This window comes from Enoplosus armatus, chromosome 1, assembly GCF_043641665.1.
Source record: "Enoplosus armatus isolate fEnoArm2 chromosome 1, fEnoArm2.hap1, whole genome shotgun sequence".
NCBI lineage: Eukaryota > Metazoa > Chordata > Actinopteri > Centrarchiformes > Enoplosidae > Enoplosus > Enoplosus armatus.
In genome coordinates, this window is record NC_092180.1 from 15,420,778 (window position 1) to 15,446,455 (window position 25,678).

A 25,678-nucleotide genomic window follows, 5' to 3' on the forward strand; every position below is an offset into this window, starting at 1 on the left:
TATAATTTCTTTTGAACTACATCAATAAACCAGAGTTGATCAAATGTTCGTTTTCACTGTTTGTTTGTACGTAACAGCAAACGATAGCATTATGTTTGAGTGCATCTGTTTGTGTTCAAGTTATTTGTCATTACACCATGAAAGTTAGACGTCCAGGTCAGTAATGATGATGATGATGATGATGATGATGATGATGATATGTCAGATGTTGGAGCTGCTCGACAGGATTCAACTGCCACGATGGTCTGACATGAGCTGTTTGACGTCCCAGCTTTACTCACGGCTTTTTGACTTTACTGCCTTCCATTTAATTCGTCTGCCCTCTGGAGTCACCACCTGCTGAATACTTTCCTCTACTTGAGGGTTTCTGCCTGATTTCTGTGTTTACTGTTTGAGTTTTGACTATCAAGCTCGCTGCTGTCTGAGCAGTTGGACATTTTTAGCTGCAAATTATTTTTATTGTACATCAAGACTTACTGTTTCCACACTGTAGTAAGTTGCCAGTGTCTGCTTTTCTATAGTGTCTTGGACATTCTGGCAATGAATCAGTTTGTCAATACATGACCAGTGCATGTATGTGCATAAAATAATAATAAAAAAACAGACTAGAATAGAAAAGAACAGGGTGAATATTTATTGCTCTGGTTTGAGTTTGATTAACATATATATTTATACTGTTATTGGCAGGAGGAATGTATCTTTTTAAAAGATTGATTATTTTACATAACACTCAAAAAATAGAATAAATGTACATCTTTTGGGATTAACGTCATCAAAGGGTCACTGAACGTCTGACTTTGTGTTCACTGACTGGTTAATATTTGAATTGGCAAACTCTCAACTGAAAGACAAAACGGCATAGTTTACACTAGTTGTTTTCCAGCCTCCGGTTCCCAGGATTCAATTCTCCTATTAAACACTATTTTTTCACATCTTTCAGACAATTAATCATTTGTAATTTACTCCCTAAATCTGCTCAGCCTCACTTTGAAGAGTTTAAGGAATTTAATCCTGTTGTGAACTTCCAGGCCGTCCATCAGAGATCTTCAGTCTGTTGAACAGATTAAGAGACCCACACGAGTCTGTTGTGCTTCCTTCTGTGCTGTTTTTCTTTCTTTTTTTCTTCTTTACAGCGCACAAACACTTTATCCTGCGATACTTCAATGTGTTGTCCGTCATTTGTCATTGCGCAAAAAGATGTCCTAGAAAACAGAGACAATATTGATGACATGGCGTGGTTAAACAGACAGTGTGTGAACAGTGAGGCTCAGCAGAGAGTGGTCAGTCCACGATGATGAATGATTCAAATGATGTGTGTGGGAAACAATCCACTAGGTGGCATTAAAAGTCTGCGATGGTGTAGATGTGTAAGGCCATTCTGCTCAAAAGAGTGGGACACTGCAAAATCTTATTGTATCTGAAAACAGGTACAGCTATTCTTTACTGAATATGTCTATCTGTATAAATACACTGACACATAATACTTACTGCAAGTTACTGGCAGAATGGCACATTTTACTCAAATAGTACGTTATATGTGACAGCTACCTTAAATATATCTGTTTAATAATAATACTCAAGTAGTAATAATTCTATAATACTACTACTACTACTAATACTCTCATGTGCTCTCCTGCCTTGCAGTGCAGTACATTTACTCATCTACTTTACTTTAGTACAGTTTTGAGGTACTTGTACTTTACTTGACTATTTCCATTTTATGGTACTCTGTACTCTATGTACTCTCCACCCCGTCTCATACTAGTAATGTCGTCATTTTAACTCTACTACATTTATATGAGAGTAACATTTTCTATATGAAAAGTATTATCAGCTTCTAAAGTTAATGATTAATTATGTAAAAAGAAACTAGAAACAACCTCATACCACCCCAATTATATATATATATTATAATAGTAAACAACATTTGGGGAATAAAGCATGGTGTATTGTAGAAGAGTTGTGTGATGTATCTCCCATTTTGCATTAAGGGCACTTTTTATACTTTTATACTTTCTTATTTTCTGTTGATAACACTTGTGAACCCATACAATTTTGAATATAGTGAACAATGTAATGAAGTTTTACTTGTAATGGAGTATTTTTGCATTGAGGTGTTGCAACTTTAAAACCACTGCTGCACTGTAACATTGAGCCGTACCTCTCCTGCGTCTCGCCTGCTTTGACGCTGATCTTGCCCACAGTCAGCAGTGGTTTCCTCATCTGGCCGCCCCAGGGAATGATGGTCTGCACCCGGTTCCACATGTTCTTCCACAGAGCTGATCCCTCCCAGTTCAATTTGAGCATCATCAGATCCCCTAAGTCTCTGTCCAGGGTGATCAGGAACGTGTAGGTCTTATTACCCAAAATTGTCTCAGTGCTGTTTAAAAGGGAAGACACAAAAACAAACAGACAGAGTTACATCAGTACAGAAGGGATTTCTTTTTTCACTTCTTTATTTCAAAGCAAAGATGAAGCAGGGCAGCACATGAGATTTCCTCTAAGGCGAAGGCTCTTTGATACACAGAACATGAAGTATACTACAGTTGTCAGGGAATAGTGTCTTGAGTAAATTATTTACTCCATCATCGCCATTTATAGTTCTCTTTCATGCAGCAGCTCCAGTTGTTTCCATGTGTGTCAGCTGCTCTCCTTAACTTGCTTTCTTTCTTTAAAGCGTTGAGAGCCCAGCTGCATATTGCATGTGTCAAAGAGCAAAGATGTGATGTAATGTAAGCCTGATGGGAGGTGGTACAGTACTCACACAGTGATGGGGAGGTCGCCACTCTCCTCCTTTGTTCCAGAGAGGGAGATGGTGAGAGTGGGCTCGATCCTCTCCATCTGGTTGACAAACTGGATCCTGAACTGGTAGTGATAGACTGCAGAGGGGGAACCAGAAACAGCAGAAGAAGAAGAAGAAGAGATGAACGCAGAGTTTGTTTTCTGTATGTCTTTGCGTTTCGTCAATCTGATATATAGCCAGGCAGACAAACTATCACAAAGGCCACCATGTCACATCTTATCTTATCATAATGCACATATAGTCACTTTGAATTCATAGACCTACTAACACTCACATTTTAAATACAGGTAGTAAATACGTTAAAGACGTTTATTGGGTTATAGCTTCTTACAAATTGAAATTGTAATCTATGTATGTATTGTTTTCAGTCCATTCATCTCACTGTTCCCCAGTAGTAATAGAAACACTTGGATCTTTTAGTATTATCACACTATAGCAATGCTTGCAGACACACTATAGAAGTATTTGCATCAATATATTCAATCAATCAATATATATTTAGTTTTCTTTTATATACTGCCCCCCAGGATCAATAAAGTCTTATCTTATTTTATAACCTATAATAATGCATCATAATTTATTGATTATATTTTGTATTATTAATCTGAACCTGCAAATTAACAGGTAACTAAAGTTATTCAATTAATGGAGTAAAAAGTACATTTGCCAGTGAATTGTAGTTCAGTGGAAATATAAAGTAGCAGAAAATGGGGGGAAAAAGTTCAAGTACCTCAAAATTGTACTGTGGGATTGTCACAAAAACTAAACTTCAGTGCGCATGTTCAACGTAATAGCAGCTATATCAGCCTTTAGCTACACAGGTAACATTTATTAGTAGAAAATGTTAAATATCACCAGACTTAATTAAATATAAAATATTCCTCTAAAATATGTCTTCACGTTGTGTGTTCATGTCAGATGATCAGTCTACACTGTTTATATTTGTTAGTTAGTTATTGAATTTCCAAGAATGTAGCACTGGTCTATAAACTGTAGTATATAATGACTAGAGATCTGTGCGTGTCTCTTCAGGCTGTGTTGTTGAAATGACGAGGACCATCACATACGTTTGTAAGGCATCCGAGAGCGTGTTTTCAGGTAGAGCCTCTTGCTGGTGCCACTGTGGACCTTCTTGATATTGTAGCCTAGTGTGTTGCAGCGATTCTTCCGACAGTCCAGACAGACGCCTTTGTCAAAAGCGCTTTTGTCACTGCACCTGTAGGCCATGATCTGCTTGTCTTTATTCAGCACAGAGTCGATGAATAGATGGACGGACCGCTCATGAGCACATTTCACCGTCTGCTCGAAACCTATGGGAGGAAACAGAGATATGGTGGAAATATGACATTGATTTTTTTAATCAACCTTGATGTGAGTTTCCTGTGGACTGAGAAGCTGTGGAGTATCTTAATCGTGGTGTCTGACCATTCTTTGTGGATTTGTTCTCCAAAGCCTGACATCTATCAGACTGTCTCTCTGTCACATCTCATAAAAGCGTCTCATTATGTGTGATACTGGTCGGCTCTGCAGGCCTTTTCTCTGAGTCAACTCTTGTAGCCTGGAGGCAGCTCAGCTCAGAGGGATGGACGGAGCGGAGGAAGGCACATGTTGCTAATTAACTCCTGAGGATGACAGATGCTTTAATGTGGCTCTCACGGCCGTATTATGCTGGATGTGTTTTGGATTGAGAGGCACCATAAATCCCAGAGCCACTTGTGTTAGGCTGGAGGGAATTAAATTCATCTGCCTGAAGACAGAACGAAAAACTGTCAACAAGCAAAAGATGAATTGATGCCCAAGAAATGGCTTGGCCAGTGTTTTGAGGTGGCAAGACCAATTAAGAAAAAAAAATGTTGTGATAGAGCAGAGGAAGAGGCAAACCAGTAAGCGGTTAAGCAGCAGAACACACTGCTCTGATTGGAGTTGTGCATTTTCTCCTCAGCTGCAGTTTGTAAATGGCACACAGGGGTACCAGGAAGCTGAATGACATGTCTGCTCAGGCAGGGAAAATGAATGACTCCTAAACAAGTTACTCCCTTCAATCTCACAAAGAATCATCCAGACTTTAAAAACACTAAATGAACTTTGGTGGAACTTTAGTATCCCTGAGAAGTAACTAGTCTTTGGTCTGGATTTATTAAGGACTATTTGTTTAAAAAAAAAGATGTATAGATATTAAAATATTTAGGTTTAGTCTCATCACAATCTTTGTTTTTGTTGTTTTGTTTTTTTTAAGGTCGAATGATGAAATCACAGAAACCTAAATGCCTTTTTCCAGACAACTTAATCTTCAAATATTCCAGGAAATGTTTGAGGATAATCATGGTTCCCAGAGGTTAAATCCTGTTGTTTTCGGTACTAACTGACCTTTCTAATGCCACCATCAGGCTAAAAATTCTACTTTCACAGTAAATCCACTGGACAGAATGTCATGAAATTTACTAGTTTTTGGAGCACATTCGTTCTCTTTGGATGGACTCTTGAGCTTTCTTCTGTCACCATCTGACCTTTTTATAGCACCATGAGGACAAATATTTTCATTCATAAAATAGAAATGTCAAAACCAATAAATGGAACACTATGAAATTTTCATATTCATGGTTCCAAGAGCATAAACCTTTTTGTTTTTACAGATTCCATGACCTTTCCTCCAGCCTTAGCCTTAAATGTTTTAGCCTCAGTACTGCAATAAAAAGAGCCGGATGTCCTTTCTGTCCAACACTTTGGTGTTGTAGGGTGTAATAAACACTACAGCCTCTAGGGGCCACTTGCAGAGCTTTAGATTTTATAGCCTCCAGAGGACCATATTATATTGTAAGTACATATATGTTTTATCATAATTTTCTAAGGTGCTGCAGTGTGTTCTTTATTGTACCGAGGAGCCCGTACTGGGCTATGTGCTCGTAAATGTTTTGCAGGTCACATCCTGGTTGGAAGTCTCCTCCATTGGGGTAAAAGTCATAATGTGCCACAGCTTGCTTGATGCCCACACTGAGGCCCATACGTTCATGGGTGAAGGTGTGGATGGCATCCACAAATTCAGCATCATCAGGAGACAGTCTGTCTGTGGGAGACATGCCTTCAAACAGTGGCCCCGCTGGATCAAGACCTGGACAGATAAAATAAGCACTCAAGAACCAGTTTGTTACAGATGACAGAATAGATAACTTCCATTTAAATGAGCCATTTAGAAAGCACAACTGACTCACCAGTAATTCTTCCAATTTTCTCTGAACCTTCCAGATAGCTTCCAGCAAATCCAGAGATGTGAGCACCAAGACTATAGCCAATCAAATGAGCTTTTCTAACTGGGTACTGGTAGTGCACCTGTTGGGGTTTATGACAGGTACATAATTTAATAAGACCTTAATCTAAACTTAAATATGGAACATGCATGGTGTTTTAATCTGCCTCGTCAATGTAAAATGTTCTAATTTAACAGATTTTACCTCATTACATACATGATATTGGCTCTGAAAATAAAGTAGCTTTTCAGTAGAGTAATTTCTTCTGACCTGAAGTGACTGCAGCAGGTGAGCTATGTCTTTTCCAACAGTGCGGGTGCTCTGTGCTGCTGTGGGATAGTGCTGGTGAGCCAGGGACAGCCAGTCGGTAATCACCACGTTGACGTCTATTAGATTTGTCTTCAGTGTTGTGGCTAACCTGAGCACCCAACTCTCCATCATACCATCCATCTTAGGAAAAATGTGTTTGAAATGGCAAGAATGAACATAAAAGGTTGACGTGTAACTCAATTGATCTCAGATTTAAATGAGTCTCTGCATGCTTCCTTTATGTTTTGTTATTTAAGTATATCTCTGGGTTTATGTGCAACATGTACATCTGAAACTGTGCCAGCAATAATTCCTCCACATTGGTCCGAGTTCCATGTTTTGTATCCAGAGGTTCAAGTCAGTGAAGTGGAAGAAAAGTTGACCTTACCGACCACCCGTGAGTGATGATGATGAGGGGATTACTGCTGTTGAAGCCACAGGAGGTGAGAGTGTGCAGCTGCAGAGGGTCCACTGCGCAGTTGTCCTCACCTTCTATAAACAGCCTGAAGGCTGAACTGCTGACATACCGCTCTTTCACCTTCAGGACTCCCCTCTGCTCTGTGTCCACTACACCTCGGAAATCAAACAGCAGAGGAGTTATCTGTTTGTTCTTCATGGTCACTCTGCACATCAGAACATGCTGCGCTACTGGATATGTTTACTTTGAGGTGAATAATTACAAATAACACATGAGAATTCACTTTATTTGTCCACTCGAGAGCAAAAGAAATGTTTTAATTCATGTACTGATACAATTATCTCAGAGTAAATAAGGAGAAATCAGGCCCATTTGGACTGTAGGCTGACTAACGCCCTTTCAGAAGCACTTTGCTGTGTTTCCAGGTCATGCAGACCTCTTTGGCAGATACACAGATAACACTTCATAAGAAGTCCCATCAAGTGAATCTCTGCCAGACTCTTCTCGTAATTTCTTATATAAACTCCTCCTCCCTTAACATGTTTAAAACCACAGCCCAGAAACCTCAGAAATCTAATTCACAAACTTTATAGATCCTTCTCCAAAGAAATCTATCATTGCGTTTACTTTATGGTTTGTCCTTGATTCATGTCCAGCATATTTGTTATTCTAACTTTTTAATGTTAATAATGCCAGAAACCCAGGCGCCTCAACACTCAGTGATACAGTTGCCATCCGATGAGCTCTGGTTGCTGATTTGAAGCCCATGATGAAAACATTTCCACTGTGAAAGTAATGAAAGTAATTATCCATCCATCATTCATCATCCACTCCTCTGCTCATTAAATCCCACATTTTCCTTGGTGTGTCTCTTTACTGTGATGACTGTTTATCCATATGAACATGGAAAGCAATTAACAGTCTGACTCATTAGTAACAGAGCATAAGAGTGTATTTTACAAATCTCTGTAAAAAAACTGTAATTAGTTTAATACTAAATAATAACAAAATATACTCCAGCAGTGTTTGCATATCGTATTCTCTTACTGATACTTTCCATGAGGCTCAGAGACTGATTATAACTCTCTACTATTTTATGTGTTCGTTTTTTTAAACCGCTCAAAGATACAAACAACATTCAACAGCAACTGTTTAGTTACTATATCTATATTTTCAGCAAACGCCACCATAATGTATAGTGGTGTAACAATTCATTTACCATTCACTTAAAAAGATGAATGGTGTTCAATACATTTTCAATACAGAATACAACAACAAGCGCCTTAGAATGACCATTTCCATTCTAGTTGTTTAAAAGAATGTTTAAAACTGCAGAATTATCTATGGAGTTTGGAGGTTAAACTCTGAAGTGCCCACTGGAGGCTTCATCTTTGCAAAAACATGTTGTGCAGCTGAGCTTTGGTCAAACCCACCAAAGTTTTTATTTATCTATTTATTTATTTATTTTTATTTTTATTCTAGAGGGGAGGAGATCCCAATGTTTCCAAAGATACCTTCAGGGAAAATGTGTGTAAAATTATTCACAATACAACTTGGATATTTCTGCGTGAGCCATGAAACACTGATGTCTTATTGTGAATACTTCACTCAGAATCATATGGTTTCAGGTAAAGAATATGCAATATTTTCATAGTACATTTATTGTCTCTGTAAATCTGGGAAGAAATATCAAGTTTAAGATGTTAAAGGCCACATTTTTAAACTGCAGTTTGGTGCCTCCTGTCATCAGGAGCTTGATATTGATCACATAAGTTGTTGCTTCTAATACATGAACTGAGCATGACATGGCTGACGGGGTGGGTGTACAGTTATATTAAGGGTGTCTTATATTTTTCACATTTGAACTATGACGACATCAGTCCAAGTGTTTTTCAATATGCCAATCCAACTCCAAGACCATATGTATTTTTAAAAAACTGTCAACTTTGTTCTGGATTGTTTCATATCAATAAAGGCAGTTAAACCCATGCAACCGATGTCTTTTTCACACTCCCATTTCACTCACCTGATCTGTTGCCTTTGACTTTCTTCCCCTCACTGAGGTGATATGTTAATAGCAGACAGCACAGGATCTTGACCACAGACATGGTGTCACTTTTGATAATTCCTTTGAACTGACACTTCTCCCACAGGTGATGAGAACAGGTTTGAAATCTGAGGGAAATGCAGGTAATGTGGCGTCTGAAGGTGAGATCCTTTAGTCTGCAGGCGTAGAAGCTCTTTTAATGAAGCCTCATTTCTGTCCAGAGGCTTGAAATCACAGTGGGAAACACATTGTACCCTACTGTACAGAAAGAGAGGGGACACCGGGAGCAATGGTTTATGGATATGGGGGATTTGGTCCATCCTGATTGGCTGGGGGCCGGGCCGTGTAGATCGAACACATTGTGAAAGAGCAGAGGTATGAATGGGGAGGGGATCTGGTACAATGTGCTGATAGTGACTGAGAGGTAGAAATGACCTCAGATCAGATCCTCTCCATGTCCCCTGTACAAGTGCAAGAAATGTCCTCCCACCAGTTTCAACCCAAAATTTTGTCTGCGGATAAAACATGAATGACTGAAACAAGAATTACATGTGGAGTTTTCCCGCATTGCCATGTTTGAACAGTTGAAAAGCAACACTTCATGCACCCAGTGCACTCAGTCTGACAACAGATTGAATTCAGAGATTGTCTTTTTCATGTCAAATGATTCAATCAATTAGATAATTAGATATGTCAGCATGCTGTTTCAGGAGATTATTGATCAAATCAAGCCCAATCCTTATTTCTGTTTGTAATGTCTGTGGTGTTTTTATACCAGGAAATTAAATGTTACAGGCTACTTTCACCTTTTCACCGGGCTGTTTCCAAGTGTCAGTTTGTCTGGGGTAAACAACACAAACAAGGTTAATGGTCACACAGTGGTCACAGAGGCCCTCACATCGTGATGCAAGTCTGCTACTTACACTCCACATCTGCACTTGTTTTCTTCTTCATCTTTCTAAATGAAACTACTGAGTGCAGGTTAAACTAGCATGAATCAATATTTCTGATATTAACACTGAATCAAATGATTTTAATGGAACTCCATATGAATATTAATGTAGCTCAGTGTCTCTGCCATATCAAACCTTATGGACCTTTTATATTGTGGTGTGTGTATCTCTTGTTTTGATGCTTTTCTGCCTGCTAATGGTCAGAAATGAACTAAAGCAACATACAATTTTAGCTGCTGAAGGAATTGTCCATTAACTTTCAGTATCGCTATTCCATTTTGAAATAAACCAGGAGAAATCTCAATTTGAGTTCTGAGTAAATGTCCCATTCACAATAATATCAAATTATTAGATTCTTAACTGATGCTGTTGAAGTCCCTGTCAGTATTTTTTGAGAAATTCAAATACAGTCACTGACTGAAAGTGGTGTCATCATTTGATGCTGAAATCAAATCAACTCAATCTGTTCCATTCAGCTGGATGCGTGTGTGTTCTTATATCAAATTCTATGATTGTTATTAATATGATAATTATCCAGTGGCTTTAAATACATTTACACCATCACCATTCTTTAATCATAGAGGCTGTGAAATTAATCACAATGATACTAATACTGGCACTGATGAATTATTACATGTTTTATTATTGGATGTATTTATGGAATATGTCAGTAAAGAACTGTCTGTCCCAAATCAGGTCAGTGTTCACACACACACACACACACACACACACACACACACACACACACATTAAACACACACAGACACGTAGTTTTCATAGTTCAGGCTTCAGTGAGTGTCCTCTTAGGTGTGCTACATTAAGCATGAACAGAATAACATTTCAGACTGTGAACATGTGCTTTAAAGCCTCAGATCAGTCCAGCAGCAAAAGAGTTAAAGTCACAGTTTGTCTAATGTGTGATGTCACATCTGCAGGTGAACAGTTTGGAAGAGCAAACACATGAACCCTCGCGTTTCCAAGTATTGTGTGTATGTGTGTGTGTCTCTGTGTGTGTGTGTGTGTGTGTGTGTGTGTGTGTGTGTGTGTGTGTGTGTGTGTGTGTGTGTTTGCTTCTGTGTCTGGGCATGCTGAACAAATATACACAAATATGGGAGTTTATCCAGTTCAGACAAAAAATACAATATAATATATCAGGTTAAGAATGAGTATGAATCACTGCTGCCGTACGGGTACAAATACACAATTCCTTATCAGATTGAGGACAAAAAAACTGAGGGAATACTTTCACATGAGAAAAAGGCTCATGTACAGTAGCCAGTGTGGACTATTATTATGTAACGCTGTTATTATTCAAGGCAAAGCGAGGATACACTCTGGGGAAGAGCTCTGAAACCATTGAACCACAAACACATACTCTTCATCCATTCTCCATGAAGTTATATAAGCTTTTCCAGTTGGTTTCTTTTAAACTTTAATGTATTTCTGCTGTACTTGCAACTCGTAGTGATGATTGATCATTGTGCATAGATTTAATTGGTGACTGAGTGCTCTGGGTTAGTAGTAGTGACTGAAGATTTTATTTGTAAAATGAATTCCTGCACTTGGTCTATCTTTGTGAGGACCAAATCCAATTTAGGCCTTCAGAGTGACGACATTTTTGGAAATGAAGACATACTGGCCAGTCCTCACCTCCTAAAATGTCTGTTTGAGAGAAAGACATTCATGATATTTTTAATAAAATTTGCAAGTTGAACACTGAATTCTCTCTTGGCATAAAATGTCTCAAACCAGTGTATTAAATTTTCGGCATTTCTTCGTTTTTTATATTTTCTTTACAGAGTTCAGTGTAAAATTAAAAATACATATTCATATTCATAATACATTAATCAAAATGATAATAAAAGAGCAAATGTCTGAATTTGACTGGACAAAAATCCTCCCTACAAACACCTTACAAAACCCAATTATCCTCACAGAAAGTGATTTTAAATTACTGGCCTAGGACAAATACATGTTTATTTAAGTAGGAAAAGTGTTAGTGAATGTTTTCTAAATGAAAACAACAGGTGCCTTTTGGGAGGCATCAGGTTGCATATCGTGACAAAGATATCGTATCAAAAATATTGTGCCGTCATATATTGTGTCACTCCTAGTCAAAGTTTTTAGAAATAAAAACAAATAATTTCAACAAACTTTATTCAATATTAAGATAAACTGAACATAGTAAAAGAAAAACAGCTGATTCAGACAGAAGGTACTTGAAACTGTCTTAGAAAAAGCAAGTTAAAATAAGCAACAACAAAAAAACAACAACAGAAAAAAAGATTAAAACGTACTTCCTGACAGGCTGCCACTCAGGACAGAAGTGCTAACATCAAAGTGTGGGACAGAGCAGAGAGAGACAGAGCATGCACCATTTCACTGAACAGCTGAGTAGGTTCAGTGAAACAAACACCTTCAGCTGCTTTTCAAACATGCACACTGTCATTATTCTGATTCAAACGTAGGCCACATACAGGGTTTGAAATATGATGGGCACACTGCACGAGGGCTAAGCTGGTTCTAGTGTAAACAGGACCAAATGTTTAATCCAGGACATCGCAGCAGAATCACTCTTTGATGTTTGTTCTGTTCCAAAAAAGTAAAACAAACAAACGAAAAATTAAAAAACCCTCTTTATTTAAGTGATTGTCACGTTGCCAAACAAGTGTCTTGTGTATTACAATTGTGCTGTTGTAAAATGACATTCAGTGTAGTGCAATATAATCTCACAATTAATGTAGGTACACATTAACATCAGCATAGGTTTATTATCTGACAGTACTGCCCACAGCTTGTTACCCATTCTTCCAGGCTGGGTTACAAGTCATATTATTCTTATTCTCCATTTTACATTTCCAAGTAGTATTGTTCCTTTTGCAATACTTTGTCAGATTTCCAGTGTTGTGTAATGTAAACAGTTACGGTCAGTGTTTGCCCCAATACAGCATGTGCACTGAGCTCAAACACAATTCATCAAGGAATTCAGTGACATTTGTAAAAGTTTCTGCTGGAAACAAAATAAACGATTTACATGTTTTACACTCACATGTCTTCTGTTAAGTTATGGCTTTTCAATATTAAGGGTGCCTGTGACTAGTAAATCTGTAATCCAGCAATATAACACATACAGTCTGTGTGTCACAAAATTATGGAGGAAAAGAAAAAGAAAAAGAAAAAGAAAAAATAGCAACACCAGTATCATCATTTAAGGCTGGATTTTCTACATAAATGTGTTATAAAAATGCTGCACCCAGGATAAAGCAATCAATCACACATTTTTCTTTTACACACATGCAAAGGATGAAGTGAAACAGAATGAGGAAGTCACTCCACAAAACACATCATTACAGTAACAAATTAGCTAAATATAACACAAATTACTATATTCCCACATTAAATCAACTGTTTCCTGTTTGTTACGTAGACAGTAGTAAAAATAAAAAATGCTGTACAGAAACTTGGCAAATAATTTCTAACGAGAGGAGATGATCCCAGTTAGGAAACAGGAGACTATAAAGAATACTGCATATCTATAATGCAGAGCAAACTCTCCATACAAGCTTATATCATGGAATTAAAGGAAAAGCTTGATGTCTAAAGAGAATATATTTATCGAGAAAGTTTAATATTTTGATATATGAAAGAGCCCCTGCCAGATAAATCCTGAAAGCTATAAATAGACCAGGCTTTCTACAAAGAAGAACTTTAAAGGCTTCATAAAACATTCATGCATATTTTACAGATGACTATGAAATTGTGCAGTCAGATGCATGCTTCGTAGTAAACCATTAACTGTAATTTGTAGAAATGTATAAAACTGCTTCATCTAGATGAACATTTTTGCCTTCTGAGGGTGAAAATCAGCTGCTTGGTTGCTTTGCTCTGCAACCCTTGTTCTAAATCTTAACTCATAGTTATCATCTCATATTTGTCCTGAACATTGTTCTCCTGTTTTTCAGGCTCAGGGTGGTGCAACTCAATGAAGAGAAAGTAAATGCCCGCTCCAACTGCTCCGCCCACCATAGGCCCTGCCACAGGGATCCACCACCAGCAACCTCCAGCTCTGCAGTGAAATACACATTAATAATTATTAATTACTGACAATGGCAATTTATTTACACAGCTTCCTGCATGTATTAAACTATTAAAATCTGAAACCTTTGCCTTAATGGGGCACTTCAACACTAAGAGGTATTACACACCTTTTGAAAATAGTTCCTCTGTGGCTCTGAAGGAGCTTTGTCAAGAAAATTAGAGTGACATCAGTTCTTTAATAGAAAGCCAGAGATATGCAATACAAACTGTGATGGACTACTTTTTGGTCCGTCACAGTAACTTCCTGGAGTCTCCGCTGGCCACAATGGCGACAAGACTCTAGGAGGTCACTACTCTTTGAGCTAAGCTAAGCCAACTGGCTGCTGGCCATTTTCCCAAAATGTCAAACTATCCTTTTAATTGCCTTGAATGTTGGACTTTGGCTGACATGATGCCTCCATGTTGGTTTGGTTTTCAGACAGTTGTGCTGACACATTATTATAAAGATATATTGTAGCTTTCAGAAAAGTTTTCCAATAGCCGTGAACACCATTTACAAGCCGGAAGCTCGTATTTATGATAGCTCTGATATAACATAAAGGCAACATAATGCATGTTGCATTATGGGAAGTGTAGGATCCGGTTTGACCCTGATACTAGATACTTAAAGTCAGGATATCTTGACCTCTGCTGCTTCACTTTTGACCATCTTTTTTCTAATCTGTCTCTTGCAAGTCACCCAGTTTTATAGAAATACAGCATCAAATTGCTGCAGTACTCTTTTGAATGAAATGATGTGCACTGCCTCTCCAATGTGTATGTTTCTGTTGGTATCATCCTATCTGAGTTATATGCAGTCATCCCAGATTACAGTAAAGTCTTAAGGAGCTCTGTGTGTTCAACTGCATATGTCCTCGTTGTCACTCTGGCCGACCTCAGACAGAGAGATTAGAGTCCTGCTGGTCAATGTTGCTGCCTTTACTGCAGGTGAAAGGGCTTCAGTTAACAGGGCTGATGCACAGGCCTGAAAGCAAACAAGCGTCTGAGCGGGTCATCTTTCTCTCCTGTAGGCATTCACAGGAAGTAGACTAGAGGAGGGAGGCGGCTGGATTATAGACTTTAATCTATGGCCACGGCTAAGATGATCAGGCCCGGAGACAGACACCCAGTGGGTCACATTGACGCCATGTGGACATTGAATGGAGCCAAGTGCCGCCCTTCACACTCAATGCTGAAAAGGGATGTAGCATACCGAAATCCTGAGTCTTTTTTTTTTTTTTTTACATTACACTGCATTTGTAGCTGCTGTGTTTATATCATGAATGTAAAAGATTATATCAGATTTAGCAAATACTTTAGGCATGATATGAACCCGATAGTGCCAAGGGCTTATATGTGCATTAAAGCAATCTTGTTGTGTATTTCTAAAGTCCTATGAGCCATCTGGTGATAGTTAAAGCTGTGGTATCAGGACAGAGAGCATCAGAAACTGTATCTTTCCCATAGCGAGCCTTCAGACTGCCTTCAACCACTTAATATTATGTTATTTTCAAGATAAATCAAGAATTCTGCTTTTAGATATCCTTACTCAGGTCTGCACTTATACTGATTTTATTAAGGATCCATTATTATCCAAGCAGTGCTTTGTTCTTAGTTTGACAACCACATATTCTCCACTCTTAATGCATGTCAGCAGTGGCATGCATTAAGAGACACTTTCAAGGGCAGGGGTTAAAAAGAAAGGACAAGGCCAGGGCCAGTGATAAACAGGGCACTGAGGGCAAAGACATCTGTCACCAGTCAAAACAGAACATATGAGAGAAGAAAAGTTTGGATTTGCTGCACAAAAAGTGAGGTTGTACATCTGTGACCTGCAAGAGGCTACAGAGAACATCTTTTGAGCACCTCAAAGACATTATGGTCAATGGTCACTTTGAGAAACTAAACGTGACCTGGAAGGATCTGGAAACTCTGAGCCTTCAGTATCTCATTGGCAGAGTTCATTGGTTAGTTAGAAAGCTCCTCAGTGGAAAGGCGCCAGGGGTGAATGAGATCAACTCCTGAAAGACACCAGAGGAATGTGTTCCAGCTTTCCAAGGCACTACTTTGCCTCAGTGATAATTGAATCTTAAATAAATACGCTGGCAAGGAGACCCCATTCAGTGATACTCAATGAGAACAATGGCAACTGTGTCCACGTCAACAGTGGATCAATATTTTAGACTTGCACAGACAATCGAGAGGTCATTCAAGTGTGCTTATCCAGATACGGCAGATCATCTGTACATATGTGATCAGTACATATGTGATTGTAGATTTTGGAAATGTTCCCGGACGTATACTCTAGAAGTACAGTATACAAAGTCTGCTGTCGTGAGTCATTTAGTTTGTATACATGTAGCGTGACAGCTTTGTTTGCAAGTCCAAAGTGAAAGTGAGACAGGGCTGCACCTTGTCCCCTCTCCTGTTTTCAACGTGCAGACAGTATCTGAAATCTGCCATATCTGGTTGTCTCTCAGGGAAATATGACACTCTATATATGACTTAATAACTTGGTAAAAACTTCCCCAGGACAAGCTTGAGGGCAGTGCTGTGGAAAATGTCTGGGCCACTTTGCTTCCCCCCACTATCACTATAGAGGATCACTTTTACTATCACTTGTGAAGAAGAACAAATTGTGGTTTAATTCCTTTCCTTCCTCATAAAACATATGCAAATATATATTTGGTAACCTGCACTGTATACATCCATGTTTGCTAACGTGCAGCTTTAAAATATAGCTTCCCTGCCTTTGCTGGGGCATTGCTATGTTTATTAGGCACGTCACAAATGTCTGTCATTGGGATAGTGTGACACCACTGGCTAAAATGTATATTTCGTCATCTGCATGCATGTGCATGTACCAGTGCATGTGAGACAAACACTGCTTTGCTCCATAGCGCTACTAGTGATCAAAACCTAGAAGAAGTACCTTTAACTAAGGAAGTTACAGACAGCAAATTCATTTCTGCTTAAATTTTACAGGTTTTGGTTTTAAAAGAATTACATACTCTTTAAAGAAAGAAAAAATCAGTTATTGGCTTTAATGACATTTTAACTATAACATAAGACCAAATATTTTGTGTACTTCCAAATATGACGAAAATATGACATCTTTTTGAGAATAAATAAGATCAAATTAAAAAAGTAAAATAGGACCAGAACAGATGTGATGACAGGGAGTTAATAAAAGGAAGAAAGAGAAACTTGAATTGAGCCACTTGAGAAACGAAGCATTGAATATTTTATATTTATGTGCATAGAATCTCTCACTTAAATCTAAATCCCAGAGCCCTTTTTCAAAATGCAGGAAATACATGCATGGTCTTTGAAATATTAATTCAGATTGTCAAGAGAGCAGAGATGGAGCTACAGACGCTGCTCTTCATGTGGGACAGAAAAGAGCTGGCACTTGGTTAAACGCAGAGTTTCTTACGTCACACATCTACTACGTCTGTAATGGACTCAGAAAAAAAGTCTTTCATTTTCTTTTAAATCTTTATGATAGTAATTCCAACTTATTCCCTGGGTATTACAAACGTTTAAACTCTCTCTTTCATATTTGCATTTTTCTTTGCGGGTGATGAAAGGCACCCTTTTGTTTCTAAATCAGTGAAATTACCTGAACACGTCCATGCCCCACCCGGCCACAGCCGTGAAGAACCGTGGGCCGAGGTCTCGTGCCGGGTTGATTGGATAGCCACAGTTTAGACCCATGGACACTCCGATAGCCATGATGATCAGGCCGATGCACAGAGGCTCCATGCCTTTTGGAGCGCCGATATTCTTCCTGTCGGTGATGGCCAGGATGCACAGGATCAGCGCGCCAGTTGCAATTACCTTGAAAACAAAAGCATTAGGCAAATTAACAAAACATCAGTTATATTCACAAGACTAATAACAATACATTAAGTTCTAAATAAAGTGAGCAATCCTAAAATATAAAAATAAAACAATATCACAACTTGCTCTTTATGTTGGTTTTTGTTGTTGTTTTTGAGTTACCTCATCTACGGTGGTGACCTCTGCCCTATGTTATTTTGTCTAAGCTTATTATGGGGCTTCCCCTTTCCCCTGGTTTCAGACTGTATAAGGCAGCTTTACTATATAGCCCCATATGGCTGTATATTAAGAAACCACAACAGAGCAGCAAGGAACATAAATAATCTCTTTCACATGTGAAACATATTATTTACAAATGTTTATTTTGTTTAATTTTACAGATTCAAATTTGACCACTTAAAGGCACACATAGATCAAGACAAACCATTAGAACCTGTTTTACTTTGAAATTCATTCACAGGTCTATTCATAACTCTACATAACAACTGAAAGGTAATTATTAACGTTTATGATGGTGTATCTATTTTGTTTACATCTGTGATGCTTATAAACATTGGTGTAATTCATAGGTTTATTTTGAAATATAATCGATTATATAGACCTTTATTGTCCTCACTGCCTTCACAAATACACAAAGTAACATGTGCATCTCGCCTCATACACATCCAGAACAGATGGAAGTAATTCTCAGTGTTGGAGCAGAATTGTTCATTCATCAGCACACAACTCACATGTCCATTTATGCTTACATTCATACCCATGACTGCACTAAATGCACACTCACATGCATCTCTGTATGCTCTAGTGGCTTCCATATACACAGAATCTAAATATATAAAAAAAGAGGTAAAAGCCTTCAAAAGCTAATAACGATAAGATTCAAAAACATGTTTTACTTTCGTGCTAAACTGTATAAAGTATTATTATCCATGTGGATATACTCATTTAATAGGATACTTTACCTAGACATTTTCAGAGGAAATTACTTAAATAAGTTACACGATACTCTTAAGCCCCACCTGATCAACAAACCCATTCAGGACTGAGAGATGTTTTGCAGGATAAGATGCAAATATGTTGGCTGTGGCATTTGCACCAGTAACAGCAAATTCTCCATTGGTATATTCCATCAAAGCATCTGTGGAAGAGGAAATACAATAAAGATGAGAAACCGTTTATGCAATTATTACTAACAAGCTCTCTAATATTTGTGTTTTTATTACTAATAAGTCGGACATAAAAACAGTATCCAGATATAATAGGGAAAACAGCTACATATTTGTTATCACTTTTTTTTTCAAAGGCAGGAGGCGTCTCCTCAAACAGAATTACTAAATTAGGCGGATGTTTCAGACTTGATGGGGTTCTGAATTTCCAGATGACCTAGTAATCCCGCTTCCTGGGACAGTTCTCTGGTAGTGATGACATTTACACATTTACACCCACCATAATACAACCCATAGACAGCACAGGATCCAGCAAAAGCCCCTAGGAACTGTGCCACGACATACACAGGGAACTTCTTCAGAGGTAGCTTCCCCAGGATCACCATGGCCAGGGAGACAGCAGGGTTCACGTGAGCTCCTGGAACAATGCAACAAAAAAGACGAGCAAAATCAAGTAACATTTGCATAAGGCTCTCCTAAAATATAATAGACAGAATAGTATTTTAAAAAGAAGCGTAGAACAACAACAAATGGCCATAGTGACAAAAGGTACCAACATTTTTATGACTCAAAACTAAAATTAAAGTTTTGTGCCAACTATTAATTGTTTAGTCTATAAAATGTCAGAAAATGTTAAAAAATGCCCATGGAAGTCAACAGTCCAAAACCCAAAGACTGGGAGCAGCAAATATTTGGTATTCTTGATTGACAGACTTAAAAGATCACTCCAACGATTTAGCATTGGACTGTTTTAACACTGTTGGATTGATCAAAAACCTAGCACTTACATTACCCACAATGCAACTCGGCAGCTAACGGTTTGGTGAGAGATTCAGGTGTGTTGGGCTAGTAGCAGCTAATGTAGCCTCAAGCTGCTGGCCTCACGCACAGATGAGAAGCGGGCTACAGAAGTCTGGTAAGCTCACTTCTTTCTGACTCCACACCTCCAGATTCTTTTTCATTTTCATCTTCAGACCCAACCGCTGACTGTGAGGTGACATCACGTGAGGACATTTATCAGACTTCATGCAGCTTTTTTATTTTTGTACTTTTTAATTGTCTGATTTTATTTGCCTCATTGCAGTCCTGAAATGTTTTAATCCTGATTCAACCATGTAAAGCACTTTGCAACTTTGTTTTGAAAAGTGCTGTATAAATACAGTTTATCATTATGAGACATTTGACGTGTAAAATTGAGAGTTCCCCTTTAAATGATAATAGATTACCAAAGTAGTTGCTGATTATAATGAATTATAATTGATTAATTGACTAATCATTTCAGCTCTGAATCATATGTCAAACATCTGTGACCAAGCTCAGCCAAGCATTTTAAACGTCTTGTGTCTTCTCCTACGAGATAAAGTAAGCTGAGTTCAGTGGATGATTAAAACAGTCAGTGACAAGCTGTCTGATGATTTAGTGCTTGTGTTTAAACCCCCCCCATTCATTAAAAAACTTTCAGGGTATTTTCAAACTAAGAGCACTGGGTTTGTGTGCCTGTTTTCCTCTCTACATTGTCCTTCAGAGGCGTGTGTTTGAACACATTCCAGCCAAATGTTACTGGGCTGTGATGGCAGTGTGGGGTCATTTATTTAACACTCTTCTTTTCTCTCTCTCTTGGCTTTGACCTCGCTGTGGTAACACCACTGGGGGTATCAGCCATGCGCCCATTGTTAATCTCCCCATCCTGTTCACAAACACTGACCCCGACAACCAGCCAGACCTGCCTGTCTGAATTGCATCTGACATAATCTGCCTGAATCTGCTTAAGGCACACGTAGACTGCAGGTCATTAGAGTGACCATGATGTGTCACACTTACGGTACACTGTCATCTAAAATCTACGACTACAAAGTGAAAACAATTGTGTTTTCTTCTCCTATGGGGCCGCCCTGCCAGGGAAGCCTAGAAAGCCAGGCTTGTCACACCTGACCCCCTTCCTCTCCAGAGACCCATGCCCCAGTAAAGCTCATTAGTCCAATACCTATGATCATCTTCAGAGATGTCGTTGGACAGAAGCTTCCCACTGAGCTGTGGACCCCGGGGCTGAATGGCCCAGTCATGCAGCAAAAGCTCTCCATATATTAACCTCCCTGTCCTCAGGCTTTTCTGCTATTCCTCTGAAGCTTTACAACTCTTCTCATTAAACATGTAGCACAAGTAACACTGTAACTTGATCACAACAGCCATCCTAAACAAGATGGAGATGAAAAGCTTTTTATCATTCTCTATTAAACTTCAATTTCTCACTGAATAATGTTAAATCTCTTCAAAATATATTAGTTACCCAAATCACGGACGGACTAAAACATATGATACAGCATAATCTGTGCAATCCCGGGACTGTTAAATTAGGAATACTACGTCTGTGTGGCATGGACCTTTAAAGGTTTTTGGAATAGTTCGACATGTTGGGAAATACGCTTATTCGCTTTCTTTCCGAGAGTTAGATGAGAAGATTGATACCTCTCTCATGTCTGCATGATAAATGTGTAGCTGAAGCCAGCAGCTGGTTTGCTTAGCTTAGCACAAAGACTGAAAACAGGGGGAAACAGTTAGCCTGGCTCTGTCCAATTGTAACAAAATCCACCTACCAGTACCTCTAAAGCTCACTAATTAACATGTTATATCTTGTTTAATCTGTACAAAAACCAAAAAGTGTTCAAATAATGTGTCTATTTGACTTATTTCTTGGGTGAGATCAGTAACTTCCTGGAGTCTCTGCTGATTGCCTGGCAACTGCTCAGAGCCAAGAAATAGTCAAACAATGGTAAAACAGCAAATTGACATTTTTACTCTTCAGTTTTTGTCTAGATTAAACAAACCAGAGCTAACATGTGACTGAATGAGCTTTAGGGGTGGTGGCAGGTATAAATGTTTAGCTTTGGGTCTCCCTGTTTCCAGCCTTTATGCTAAGCTAAGCTAACTATCTGCTGGCTGATATGAGAGAATAGGTGTACTTCCCAAAACGTCAAACTGTTCCTTTAAGTAGTTATTATGCCATCAGATACAACATATTATCTCATCGCTTCACTTTGATTTTTACACTTCCCAACAGTGATTGAAATGACCATACAACAATTCATGAAACCAGCACAATTCAACGCTCGACATAATGAATCCCTTGATTGCTGATTAATGGACACTCACCGTTTTGGCTCAGCAAGCACATGAGAAGCACTGTGACATTTAAAAAACTATTCCCTCCTATCCCTATCATTGCTGGCAACCCACAGAGGGCTCCTCTTGCTGTAATCCTTGAGGAATGTACCCGATAAAGTCCCATTTGGACATCAGGACACAATATCTCCAGCCCTCCAGCACACTGACACCACTCGTTCTGAAAATCAGCCCACTAGAGAGGGTCATTAAATAATAGCACTGAGTTTGCGCTTCGATAAAAAAAAACCACATTTTCCCATTAGTATCAGTAATTCTTGCCTTCTAGACCATAAAAGAGGTTTCTATGTTGAATGCTCTCCATTATGTAACACTGCAAGTCCATAACAAAGGTCTACACTGGTCTTCAAGGGCCCGTACTTTATTTATATCAGTAAACTAATGCAATGAATCATCCGGGATGAAAATGCAGCCTGATAGCTTTCTTCAGAAGACTTTCATGTAAATACTTTGAAGATGGCGATAATAGTGACACAGAGTAGCCCGGAGGAGAGAGTTGTTGTGCTGTAAGAGCAAAGAGGTGGCCAGACATCCACGACCAAAGATCGCATCTCTGCCACAGACAAACACCGAGGGATGACCTTTGTTACCAGCCTGTCTGTCAGCTTTTGGCAGCCTGAAATATCAAATCGTTATATGTTTTCCTTGTTTTTCTTTCATTGAGAATCCCAGAGAGCTGAGAAAACAACTGAACTAATGAGAAAGCATTTTTGTTATTAATGTCAGCATGCTTTAAACAATTAGTTACTCGAACAATTTGTCAATCGTCAGAATATGAATCAGCAACTATTTTAATAATTGATGAATCGCTGATGTCATATTTTTCAAGCACAAATGCCAAACATCCCATAGATCAAGCTTAATTGTGAGAATGTGCTTTTCTCTGTTTTATGTCACTGTAAACTGAATAAAACAATATAAAAATGTTGCCTTGGGCTTCAGGAAACTGACATTATTCACAGTTTTCTGACATTTTAATAAGCAAATGGATAATCTATGAATCAAGAAACGGCTCTGCAGAATAATTGATCATGAAAATAATCATGAGTTGAAAAAGTGGATAATTTACTATTGTGATGAATGTAAGCTGTACATGTTTCCATACAAAACGTGGGCTACTTTTACCTGACACCCCCCCTGCCATGTAGACAGCCATCATGACTCCCAGAGTGAAACCAACGTGGATGGTCAAGGGCTCCCCGAGAGCCCCTTTACTCAGCACCGTCTGGGCCACTGAACCACATCCAAAGAGCTGGGACACAGACAAGAACAAAAACACAAAGGGTGGAGGTAGAAAGACTCATTGTTTTTAATGATTCCAATTATACCCACCATTAACACTAGCCCTCTTGTCCACCAACAGCCTCCGACTGCCACGGACAATTTGTCCAACTTGGAGCTCGGAAAAATAATGAATCCCCCACTTATTAGGTAAAAGGCAGAAGTAATTCAGACTAGTGTTGAGAGGAGAGCTGTCGTCCAAAACATAAAAAGGGGCTTTTAAAAGGAAGCTGCATCTCTCCTCTGATGTGGTATAACAGGCGTTAAAGTGGACTCAGAGGGGTGACAGGTGGAGGACAGTCCAGACAAGAAACACAGAAAGTGTTAACTGGGAATTAATTTCAACATGGCTTCTGTACCCCTTCATCCTTCCCTAAACATAAACTACAAATACATACTTTATACTGTATATACATACATATACAAATACATATACATATATATACACATTTAACACATATCAATCTAATGTTCATATTACTGTTATTGTACACAGTCGAAATATTTTGACAAATTGTAGTTTGATGTCCATGTCAATAAAGTCTTTTGAATTGAATTAATAAGAGAAAAGCAGGCAACTCTTCCAAGGAAACACAGAAAAACAAGATCACTGTTAACTTCTCTGCACTGCAAAGTGAGCTGATCATTTGCTATAATTAATATAATCCCATGTTTATTTTTTCATAATTCAGAGACAATGACTTATTATAGTTGTGATGATTCACATTTTGTTTTACATTGCACTTCTGGAGGAGTTGTGAGGAGGAAAAACATCCGACATCAGCCACATCTTGTTATGATTGTCAGGAGCAAATTACAGCTGAGCACATCAAAAGAGAAAGCCTGTTATTCCCAGAATATACTATCTGTTAATAGAGACATCTGAGAGACAGCAGTCAGAGTCCCCGGAGACCCAGTTTGACACCTTATTAACATACTGGTTGAGAGCTTTAAAGCGGCTGTTTAAGCTGGATGACAGGTGCAGAGGGAGGTACTCACTATCAGGACAAATATCCCCAGAAATTCCGCCAGGAACTCCTTAAAGATGTCCCGCCTCAGGCCAAATCTCTCCTTCATCTTCCTCTTGCTCTCATTTTCCATTTTTTTTTATTCCTGCGGCTGCTTGATGTCTTCTCCCGACCAGAACAAACAGCAACAACTACGAGGGAGCCTCTGTGTGATTGTCGGTGCAGGTTGCCGCCTCCCACTCGGTGCGCTCGGACGGTGCAGCTCTCGCCAGGCCGACAGGCACGTTAAGCTTTCTGCGTCTATTTCCCTTTATAACCACAAGGGGTCTACTTTTTATTACAGATGTGGGCTGCAGATTATTGCACTGACATCCAGACCCAACAGTTGCTGAAAGTATTTGTTTGGATTCATACATTTGAAAGTTTTTTTGAGACACACAAATAACTAGTAAATTAGGAGAAAAAACATTGGAGAAGGATATTATAAGATTTTAAAAGTCCATTAATGAAAATGAATTAGAAAAGATTAGACAATAGGCTGCTTTGGCAATAAGACCATGAAAGATAAGAACTTCATCCCAGAGGACATTTTAATAGATCACTAAACTCACTGACACACTGACGTCCAATATGAAATGTGAATAAAGTGTTCTCATTATCACCAACAATTATATTATCTTCAAAATTATACACCAACAGTCACCTTTCTAAACACAAAATATGGTTCATATTGTTTGATTTAAAGATATGTAAGTAGCACATAGATTTATTTAAATTGTCCCTTCAGAGGTTCGACACACAATTTAGGACGATGGATACGTTTTAAAATACATACCTTGGCTCAGAGCAAATTAAAAAAGGACAAATCAAATGAAATGTTTTTATTTTTAAAACAACTGTCTGTATATTTCAGAACAGAACTTCATGGATAATATTCAATCCAATAAGTCACAGATCATTGAGCCCCTGTACTGTTTTCAGTGTGCACATATAGGCCTATAATTGTCTCACTTCAGATTATAGCTTTATTTGTTAGTTTTAGCTGTTAATAAATGTATACATTTTAAATGATGTTTAGCTTTGTCTCATTTTGACATTTAAAACATTTCAAATCAAAAAACACTTTTAAAGTTATATTAGCAAATTGGGGAAACTGGTCCACTGGGAGAAAACACTTCATATAGACATTAATAATAATTGGCCTGCATGAGCATGTGCCTGTTTAAAAGTCACACGTGAATTTTTAAATAATGATGGTAAAATGAATGACTGAATGGCAAAAAAAACCTAATTCGCTATACATAGATTTATATTTTGAAAAGCAGTTTAATGAGAGCGAGTGTCTGTTATCACACGCTTTGTCTCCCTTTGAGCTTCGTTTTCCTCCC

At 38.5% G+C, this 25,678-nt stretch overlaps 2 protein-coding genes across 2 annotated transcripts; both read right to left on the bottom strand.

The window, feature by feature from the left end:
• Positions 1-1,063: 1,063 nt before the first annotated feature.
• lipca (lipase, hepatic a) lies at positions 1,064-8,883 on the bottom strand. Its single transcript, XM_070910952.1, has 9 exons — positions 8,802-8,883; positions 6,746-6,924; positions 6,319-6,498; positions 6,013-6,130; positions 5,679-5,912; positions 3,871-4,113; positions 2,765-2,879; positions 2,162-2,380; positions 1,064-1,202 (listed from the first exon to the last, which is right to left on the bottom strand). Exons 1-9 carry the CDS (start codon positions 8,881-8,883, stop codon positions 1,064-1,066), a joined length of 1,509 nt encoding a protein of 502 aa, XP_070767053.1.
• A 4,798-nt stretch (positions 8,884-13,681) lies between these two features.
• On the bottom strand, positions 13,682-24,423 carry aqp9b (aquaporin 9b). The gene is made up of 6 exons (XM_070911000.1): positions 24,322-24,423; positions 23,167-23,293; positions 19,142-19,279; positions 18,715-18,833; positions 17,475-17,692; positions 13,682-13,841 (listed from the first exon to the last, which is right to left on the bottom strand). The coding sequence occupies exons 1-6, from the start codon at positions 24,421-24,423 to the stop codon at positions 13,682-13,684; spliced, it is 864 nt and encodes a 287-aa protein (XP_070767101.1).
• Positions 24,424-25,678: the final 1,255 nt, after the last annotated feature.

Bases quoted from the DNA above. Each gene is read 5' to 3' on its own strand.
- lipca (XM_070910952.1), bottom strand. From the start codon at position 8,883: ATGTCTGTGGTCAAGATCCTGTGCTGTCTGCTATTAACATATCACCTC. The intron at 2,381-2,764 runs GTGAGTACTGTA...CCTTTTAAACAG, and splicing joins GGCGACCTCCCCATCACTGT to CACTGAGACAATTTTGGGTA. The intron at 1,203-2,161 runs GTACGGCTCAAT...TCTGTTTTCTAG, and splicing joins GCAGGCGAGACGCAGGAGAG to GACATCTTTTTGCGCAATGA.
- aqp9b (XM_070911000.1), bottom strand. From the start codon at position 24,423: ATGGAAAATGAGAGCAAGAGGAAGATGAAGGAGAGATTTGGCCTGAGG. The intron at 19,280-23,166 runs GTAAAAGTAGCC...GCATTGTTCCAG, and splicing joins CATGGCAGGGGGGGTGTCAG to GAGCTCACGTGAACCCTGCT. The intron at 18,834-19,141 runs GTGGGTGTAAAT...CCTCTTCCACAG, and splicing joins TGTCTATGGGTTGTATTATG to ATGCTTTGATGGAATATACC.